Below are 10043 nucleotides of genomic sequence, written 5' to 3' on the forward strand. Positions count from 1 at the left end.
GCGCAGCTGCCATGAGAGGGGAGGGAGAAGAAAGAGTACTATTCACCCTCACCTTCTTTTGCTTGTAACTTGAGCTATGGACCTCCGATTGCCTAGCCGTTTACGGCCATGCGAAGCTCTTGTCGAGCTCTACATTTTTATATAAAAAAATCTGGTAAGATCTCTCTCTTCACGTCTCAGTTTCCAGCCATAGATTTTGCGTGTTTTTATGTATAGTTTATGAGTAGATTTTGTGGTTTTGGTTGTTTAGGTGATCTCTAGTAGCGGATAATTGTTGGATTTTACCCTTACTCACGTTGGGTAAGATAAGATTTCACTAAACCCTTGTGTTTAGTTGTTTTGTGTATATTAGATTTTGATGTTGGTATAAATATGTGATGTTAGATTGAGTTTTGGTATTTGTTGGAGTTGGTCGAGGCTTTGGATCAAGCTTGTTGGCTTCATTTTGGTGTTTGGTGCATTTGGGAATCAGCCAAGGTATGATTTTGGTTTTCTTTATGTAATATGTAATGTTCATGAACACTTAGACTAGTTGACCCTAAGATAGAATTGAATGTTATTGGTGTATGAATGATTATATATGAATTGGTGCTAATTATTGGTTGTATTGGATTAGTGTGGTTGATGATAATTGTTGGAGATTATTGGTATTGATGAGTATTCATGGTGATTAATTATTTTGGTTAATAACGAGGATTATGAGAATTTAAGGTAATGAGTTAATGTAAAATATTGTGGTGGTTTGGAATGAAGAATACTGATGATTATGATGTGTGATTATATATGTTGTTGGTGACTATTGGTATTTGATGGTTATGAAGGATGATGATGAATGTGTGAATTACTGTTGTTCATCAGAGTAAAGGTTTTGGTGGTTGAGGTTGTTGGGGGTTGGTGGGGATTATGAGTGTAGGTTCATGATTGGATTGGCAGTTGTGATTTGGTAGTGATTTATGGATCTTAGATGTAGGAATTGTGTAAATTGTTCAAGATTGAGAATTTTGATTGAGGTTTATGGTTTTGTGTTGGTTTATGGAGAGAATATTAAATGAATTAGGTGTGGAGGTGATGGAAGTGTAATGGAATGTTAGAGTGTAGTGTGCAGTAGTGTTTTATGATGTTTGAGTAGGTTTTGGATTATTTTGGTTGTGAAGATTGGAAATTGTGAAGTTTGAGGTTTTGGGTAAAAATGGATTTTTGGTGAACTTTGTCTGATCATAATTTTTGCCCCGGTTTTCAAAATTGATTGGAATTTGTTTTAAATTAAAGATGATTTTAAAAAGCTTTAAAATGATATAAATTTTGACGAAAATGGATTTTTGTAGAAGGAGTTATGATTATTCAAAGTTGGTGTTGAAAATCTGAAATTCTGCAAAGTTGCAGAATTTTAGAATTTTCTGATATGTGCGCACGCACAACCTTGCGAAAATGTTATTCTGTGTGAACCCACAGACCTGTGCGTATGCACAGGCAGGGGAAAGGGCTCTGGTAGCAGCGCTAGCATAGGTTGTGCGCGCGCACATCAATGAAGAATTACAACCTGTGCGGACGCACAAGTCAGGAAGGGACGTCTGTTAGGGGCGCTCGCGCAGCTTGTGTGAGTGATCAGACTTTATAAATTTTAGTACCTGTGCGTACGCACACCCCTGTGCATACGCACACTTTCAAAATCTTCATGGGTGTGTGCACACACACGCTGTTTCATAATTTTAAACTTTATTTTCAACTATTTCACCTTCCCGACAAGGTTGTAAGCTTCTATAACACTATTTTAAGACTCTTTGACTTATTTTCGGGTACTAGAACATGGAAAAGGTCCTAGGTGGTTTGATTTGGGTTTTTCTTTGAAAGGCTAGCAAACGAAGGTTTAGGTTTCTGGTGCATTGTAGAAGAGTTAGTTGAGAGGGAAGAAAGAGTGGTGCACATGGTGATTGTTAACAATGAATTGGGAAATTGATGAACTAATGAGTCCGGAATGGGAGTAATGAATTGATGATGGTTATGATGAGTTGAAGACTCGAAGGGGGAATGATCATCTTGTTGAATAGTGAGAGTGTGCTAGGCACTACATCCTTGGGTTAAGTATGATAAGTGTGCAAAGTATTATGTCCTTGTGATTGAACCATGATTGATAATGTTTTCTGCTGCAAGAGTGGGCCAGGCACTATATCCTTGGGTTATGCATGCAAGTGTGCCCAGCACTATATCCGTGGGTCAATAGAGTGGGCCTAACACTATATTCGTGGGTGCGGCAGAAAAGCGACATCCGAAAGGATGTGTTGGGTTGGCATTTATGGACCGACAAGTCATATCACGAGCCAATAGGATAAACATTCATCATATGCATCTTCTACATGCTTGTTTACTTTGATTAATTGAGTTTGCCTAATTGTATAACATGCCTACTTGCTTCGTGAATTACTTGCTGTATATGAAAACTATCTGTGTTTTATTTGTTTGCATCAATTGTGTTTGTCTGGTGCTAAGGAGGTTAGGTAGGCGGTGGCGATGGGATCGCACGGAGGTTAGGTTGGCGATGGCTGTGGGATACAGCGGTGTGATTAGTATTAGTTAGAATCCCCTTAAGTTTAGACAACCCTGGTTTATGGTCTAAGTTCTATTATATTTATTTATTTTGTTTTAAGCTTGAATATCAGTATGTGATGTGGAGTTTTAGGATTGCTTTCAGCGTTCATGGGCTTTACATCTTACATCATTGGGCACTGTTACCATACTGAGAACTGGATACTTTGTTGTTGTTTTTCAGATGCAGGTCGTAATCTACTTTGGTGAGATTGCAGATTTGGTGACAGAGCGGAGTATGGTTCCTCCTTGGTTTAATGTACATTACTTTGTTATAGTTACTCTCACATCTTTTTGTGTTTTAACTTTGTGGCCTTAGAGGCTTATTTGAGAGATAGGATGTATAAGCTGTTTTAATTCTAAAACTTTGTATAACTCTATTTGTAACTAGTCGGCTTAAACTCCTCAAGCTGCGGCTAGTTTCCTATGTTTATATTACTATATCTATACATTTGTTCTATTCTCTTGCACCTATACCTTGTATCTTGTGTGTTAGTTTCGTGTGAACGTTTTGCACTTCTGAAATTCTGTTTTTGAGCTTACTCCTTCATCAGGCTTCTAGATTATATTATTTCTTTCTATATATAAATATGTATAAGCCTTAGAATTGTCGTAACCTCTGATTAACCTTTGCCTTACGGCTAGAGGTAAAGTTTAGGGTAATTGGGGTGTTACAAAAAGGCTAAGAATTGTGTTTTGGACATAATGATACACATACACTAATATGGTAGGACAATGTCAGATTCAAGAATCAAGAACAACACACTCGCAAGCCAAGTAATCGCTTCACAATAATAAAATATAATACGAACATAATAGATCGAATTGACATACAATAACTTCTAAGAATCTATATAATATCTTCTGAACTTGAACCCTAGTCCAGCGTAATAATGACATAGCAATGCTTCTCAACAACAACTGTAAACGGTTTTGCAAATTTTATATCTTTCACTGACAAAAAACATAACTAATCAAAATTGCTAAAACTAACCAATGCTATCTGAAAGAAAGAAAAACATAACTTTCTGAAGTGCTAAAATTGCTAAAACTAACCAATGCTATAATTCCACACATGTTAAAAAAAATATTAGCAGACTTTTTCATATTATTTCCATTCTAAATTGAAATCAAACTTTGAAAAGAAAGAAACTAAATTGAGAGATATGTCTGAATTGAGTTACCGAACTAAGGCAAAGAGCCGGAGACAGCGAATCCAAAAAGAAAAAGAAATGTTACTTTGACTTCAAGCAGAGACAGAAGAGAGACATGGCGAGACCACCCATCAGCGACGGCCAGATACGACGAGACACGGGGAACAGCAGAGTAGCAACGACGGCGCACGGTGAGAAGTAGAGAACCAACAACAGCTCACGGTGAGGATCAGAGAACGAGCGACCACAGAGGGAAAGAAACAGAGAACAAACAACGGTGATAAAAAGAGACAAGAACCTTAGTAGAGATAAATGTCTCCTCTTTAAAATTGTGATTAAAAAAGAAAAAGAGAAATGTGTAAAAAACATAAACAGAAAGATACATGTCTAATTATGAATTTTTCTAAAAATAAAAAAACAAATTTTTTTTATAAATATTTTTAAAATAATTAACGATAATGTGGGAGTAACGAGTCCATAGCTTATTTTTTGTTCATGAATGCCAGTACATTTTTAAAATGCCCCTTACCTTGCTCTGTTTATCTATGCTAACAGTGTCCGTGTCAATTGCATAATAATTTGGCGGTTGAAACACTTTTTCTTTAGAACTGTTTCTCTGTAATACAAATTCATGATTCATGATTCATGATTCATGATTCAAAATAATATAGCGCACCAAATACGATAAAGCTTGCTGAGTGTTTTGATTTTGATATTACATCAAATTACAAAAAAGATAAAAAAAAAATACCAGGAGGATCATTATTGTATACTCGAGTAGGGACAATTATTATCATCAATATGGAACAACTTGAGAACGTAAACGTGACACGATTGGTTAAGGTTTTGATTATTGAAAAAATGAGAGGAAGGAAGCATAAAAAATGGAAAAGGAGCTGTGGGTGGCGGTGCAATAACGCCATAATAAAATGGCAAAATCATAATTAACAAGTTCTTTTATTTGCGAACGGAGAGTTGGGCTTGGGGTTCCCTCCACATCTATCCGAAACAAAATTCCCTCCTTCCCTCGTTTTCTCCAAACGCACATTTTCTTCACTTTCTCTCTCTAAAACCTCCCATCTCTTTTCTCTCTGTAAAAACCCTGCAACCCCCATTCCCCCACTCTCAAAACCCTAATCCTTGGTGATCTTTCACCTGATTCATCAAAGTTCTAACCCTTTCGATTTCGCTGCACAATTCTGAACTTAATTTGTGGTTGCCGGAGTTGCGATCATCTCCGTTTCAGCACCATGTCCGCCGCCGCCGGAGCTTCTAAACTCCATGAGTCGCCGCCGACGGAAGCTTCCGGCATCCCGAACCGGCCGCCGCCGAAGCGTCACCTCGCCTTCGCTTCGACCAAGCCGCCGTTTGCTCCGCTGGACGACTACCGCAGCTTCTCCGGTCCCCACTGTCGGAAAGCCTCCGATCAAGAACAGGAAGCCGTCGTTGTTCGTTCTCCAGTGCGTATTCTTCAATCTCTTTTGCTTTGGGGGTCTGCAATTCAGTTTTGGTTTGTTTGATAATTGGGGTTTCTGATTTTTTTAATTATTATTTTAATTTATCTGTGATTGCTTAATTTCCCCTCTATTTTTAGTTGAATCGGAGTGGTTAACGTGCATATGGTTTTGATTTGTTCTCACCTGAGTGGAATCTCACTTTTTCATTTTTGTACGGAAAATAGTCGAAATTATTTCTTAATCTGGGGACCCGAACTCGAAGTAGTCAATGTTAGGGTCTCAGTGCCAGTCGCAGTTGTCGCATTCTCTATTTCCTTGAAGTCAACGTTGGTCTTTGTACCATAGCATAGTTCATTCTGTGCAGTAGTTTTGTGGGGAGGAGGAAGTTTGTTGATAGAGAATGAATTTAGCATCTTCATTTTCTATTACCTTTTCGAGGTAATAGGTTACTACTAGGTCTTTTCTTGGGCAGAGGCAGACCAAGGGATTGTGCATTCGTATTTTTACAACCATAAAAGTTTGCTCTATTTAACTGATAAGGTTTTGCTTGTGCAGTTCTTTCGAGTTTTTTGTGACATTCTTCATTTTTTTTTTCTGATAATTGCTTGGCACTTGACAGTGCTCATGGACTTTTTCTTTATGGTTTAGTATTCGATGATGAATTGCTCTTGCATATATTTGACTAGTTTCCCCTTTATTTTCTGTGGATATGATGTGTTGCTAGTGTTATTATGGTGTTATTTGTACTTCATAAAGTACAGAACTATAGGTTTGTTGCCCTTGTTTGATTGTTAAATTATTTTTCGTTGTCATGACTGCATGTGACTTTGTGTATATCATTGATTGTTCCTTCTCTGCATTGCTCTCATATCATTTCTGGAACCTGCCGGTTTTACTAGTACATGAAGCGCAAGAGTGGAGGAGTGAATGACCGTCTCAGAGAGACACAGGAGCAAAGTAATAGTCCTGGATATGCTAATACAGTTAATAGTCCTCTCCAAACCCCTGGATCTACAAAAGGAGGGAGAACATATAATAAGTCAAGGGCTTCTAAGGAAGGTAGATCCGTTCCACAAACACCCATCTTAGAGGCTGGTGAGAAAGCTTCCGTTGTTTAGTTGTTTTCATGTTATATTGTTGCCAAGTTCTTCATTCCATTTGTGAAGTTTCCAGTGCTTGGGTGCAAACTTATGTCCAAATTCTGATAAGCTTCTTCCTCGTAGTACTTTTGTTCATTATACATCGAGTTTAATTACATAGTTTCTGTTGGCATGCAGGATCCCCATCTCTTACTCCTAGCAGCTGCCGCTACGACAGTTCCTTAGGTAATTTTCAAAGCAATCATAATCAACAAGCTCTTTACATCTCTCTTTATTGCCTGATATAGCTACTGGAATTCTTTGCATAAGAGAGTAATTACAAGATTGTACCACAACTTCACAGGTCTCTTGACAAAAAAATTTGTCAATTTGCTCAAGCATGCAGAGGGTGGCAATCTTGACCTAAATAAAGCAGCAGAAACTTTGGAGGTGTTTGTTTAAAAGTTATGACGAAATACCTGACATATATTCTAACATCTATCATAAGTGAATTTAAAATTTTCCCTTTTATTTTGTTTTTCTTTCTATAGGTGCAAAAGAGAAGGATATATGACATAACTAACGTGCTGGAAGGAATTGGTCTTATAGAGAAGAAGATCAAGAACAGAATACATTGGAAGTAATATATGTGCTACATTTTGAATTTTGTATATATTATATGTAACTTCTCTTGTCTTTACCTTTATTGACTATAAATGATTAGATCACAATTCTTATTTCAATTTTTGTGGAATAACTAATGTAGGGGGATTGATTGTTCTACATCTGGTGGGATAGATGATGATGTCTCTATGCTGAAGGTATGTGACGTGGGTGTAGTTTTCCTTTATGGTACACACATGGAACAATTGTAGTTGAACAATCATTGCATGACCTTTTTGACAAGGATCATTGTTTCCATCTATAATAGACACCAACACAGGATTCAAAATTACATGACTCAAACTTATATATGTCAAACGCTACATTTGCCATGATTATAGTGTGGAATTATTGAATATGATTGGAATGATATAATAGCGTGTTAGAGAATATTTAAGTTATTCCAAGTCTTGTGGCTTTGTCTTGCAGGAAGATGTTGAGAAACTTTCCTTGGAGGAGCACCGATTAGATGATCAAATAAGGTTATATGGTTATTGTTCTTTTTTGCTTTTGGATAAATCGAAGGTTCTATTATAAAACTGTTCCTAAACTGTTTTCTTAACCGTTGGCAGGGAAATGCAAGAAAGGCTGAGGATTTTAAGTGAAGATGAAAACAATAAGAAGTAAGCTTTCTGCATAAGGTTAAAGACAATCTTTGTCACTTATCCTAGATTTTTACTAATTTTCAATAATTATAGGATGCTTTTCGTGACTGAAGATGATATCAAGTCCTTACCTGAATTCCAGGTATGTTTTCCATGCATTAAATAACTACCTTATTTAGTGTTAATTTGTTACTATGATCAGGCTGTATTCTCCATTTCATTCTGTGTATTATTAAAACAATTTTTTGTTACAACTCCTCTGCATATCTGCAAGCAGAATGAAACTCTCATAGCAATTAAAGCTCCACATGGAACCACATTGGAAGTCCCTGAACCTGAGGAAGTAAGTTTAGGACATATATTGATGTAAGGTTCATGATTATTTTAATTGGTGTTTCTATTGCATGACGGAGAATCGTTGCTTTTATATCCATTAGGCTGTTGACTACCCACAGAGGAGATATAGGGTCATTCTTAGAAGCACAATGGGTCCCATTGATGTCTTCCTTATCAGGTATTATTTCCTTGGACAGTATTATTTAATCTTGATCCTCTTTTTCCCTTATGCTGCTCTTTTAGAAATTACAAGATGGTTCATATTTCCCATCTGATACGGAATATTCTGATAATTAATCAGTTTTCTGTTTAATTTAATTGATAATGCATTTTCCGACATTTAGTCATTGGAATTTCTGATCTGTTTTGCAGTCAATTTGAGGAGAAATTCGAAGAGATGAGCTTTCCACTTGCTTCAAGTTCAGGGTCCAACGAACATCAAGCAGCAGAACTGCTTCCTGTTGAATGCAATGATAAAGCCCCTGAAGCTCCAGCTCAACTCTCATCTAATACCTGCTCTGATCTGAACACTGTACAAGAATTTGCTGGTGGCATGATGAAAATTGTTCCTTCAGCCGCTGATGTAAGTATACAAGTTTTTTAATCATGCATTATAAAAACTTATGTCTAGTGTGCAACAGTTGCATGTATTTCTAATGACATTTCAGTCCCATTTGTACTCAATCCTCAAGGTAGTAACTGACATAATTATAGATCTAACCAGTACCATGCTGAGTACTAACTACCAATACTCCCAGGGAAGGGAAAATCATAATATTTTGTAACAGTTTTGACTTGTGGAAGTGTTCGTGTTAAGACTTGCTGTCAAATACAGATCTAACCCTGAACTTAAAACTCGCAGTCTCACTCTTTTCTTATTACCCTAACTCATCTTATGTGAGAATCCCCCTCTAAACAAACCTACATTAAATATTTCCTGTTGCAGTGATCAATAATCTTAAGAGTATACAACTTTTCAGAGTCTTTTAACTGCATCTAATGTTTAGATAAGCAGAAAAGTGACACTAACATCATATCATTGGTTGCAGACCGATGCAGATTACTGGCTTCTATCAGATGTTGAAGCTAGCATAACAGACATGTGGAAAACAGATTGTATCCATCTTTTCAAACTTTTCATGTCTTTTCTTTTGTTTGTCTTCCTCTGCCTTTCATCGAAGTAGCATAGTAAATTTAATTCCTTAACTCCAATAAAACAGCTAGTGTAGATTGGGATGGTGTGGACATGCTTAATTCTGACTTTGTACTCATCTCGAGGCCACAGACTCCATCATCTGGGTTTGCTGAAGCACCATCAGCAGTAGCCAGCATCCCGCATAGGTGATCATGGATTTGCTTAATTAATAGTGCTTGATTCAAAGGTATGGTTAGACGGCAGCCATTGCAAATTGGGGGGAAACGGCTTCATTATAGTTAATTATATCCTTGTAAATGTTTGAGGCTACTTTCAGTGGCTATTGAATGTCGAGCAGGGTTTGTTTTCTCATGTGTATTTACATCACTAACCACATGCTATGAGTAAACTATAGGTGCACCCTGTTGGAGTATGATTTCGATTGGGAGCTAGAGCTGTTGCTTCAGTTATTATCAAAATGTTTCTACCATATGAAACTAATAAACTGAACGAGGTAGACTTAATTTCCGTTATCTCATCTTTAATGTTATCCGTTTTTTAAATTTTTGGCATCATGGGTCCCGGGTGTTGAAGATCTGAGCAGATATGTAGATGCTGATATTGCAAACAAGCTCCATGTACTGATAATTAGGGTAGAGGATCACCTAGTTCTTAAACATTCCGTTTATGTTCTTTGTAAACAAACATTTTGGTGAATAATGTAGTTTCACCGGCTGTTCTTGCAGTTCTCTTCTCATCCTTCTCTAATTTCTAAATGGATTGAATCATTTTTGATATGTTGATGTGCAAGGATGCCTCCACAGGGAAGTTTTAAATTTTAATTAATCAACTGAGGATGAGATGAAACAGTTATTCATTCTTTAGGTTCAAATAGATTTAAGCGAATATTAAGTTTCAATCTGCGGTTCTGATTTTGATTGAAAGGTACTTGGTGATTGTTGATGACTTGATGAGTTGATGTAGCTCTTACAATTTATTCTCTACTATTTTACCTTTCTTTTTAGGGCATT

General features: G+C 36.9%; 1 protein-coding gene across 1 annotated transcript; it reads left to right on the forward strand.

The window, feature by feature from the left end:
* Positions 1-4650: 4650 nt before the first annotated feature.
* LOC107494082 (transcription factor E2FA) lies at positions 4651-9757 on the forward strand. Its single transcript, XM_016115116.3, has 14 exons — positions 4651-5197; positions 6094-6289; positions 6472-6519; positions 6638-6723; positions 6825-6913; positions 7040-7094; positions 7366-7418; positions 7509-7559; positions 7635-7683; positions 7819-7884; positions 7979-8055; positions 8250-8460; positions 8927-8993; positions 9098-9757. Exons 1-14 carry the CDS (start codon positions 4988-4990, stop codon positions 9220-9222), a joined length of 1383 nt encoding a protein of 460 aa, XP_015970602.1. The 5' UTR covers positions 4651-4987; the 3' UTR covers positions 9223-9757.
* The last annotated feature ends 286 nt before the right edge of the window (positions 9758-10043 follow it).

The sequence above is a fragment of the Arachis duranensis genome, chromosome 6, assembly GCF_000817695.3.
Source record: "Arachis duranensis cultivar V14167 chromosome 6, aradu.V14167.gnm2.J7QH, whole genome shotgun sequence".
Classification (NCBI taxonomy): Eukaryota; Viridiplantae; Streptophyta; class Magnoliopsida; order Fabales; family Fabaceae; genus Arachis; species Arachis duranensis.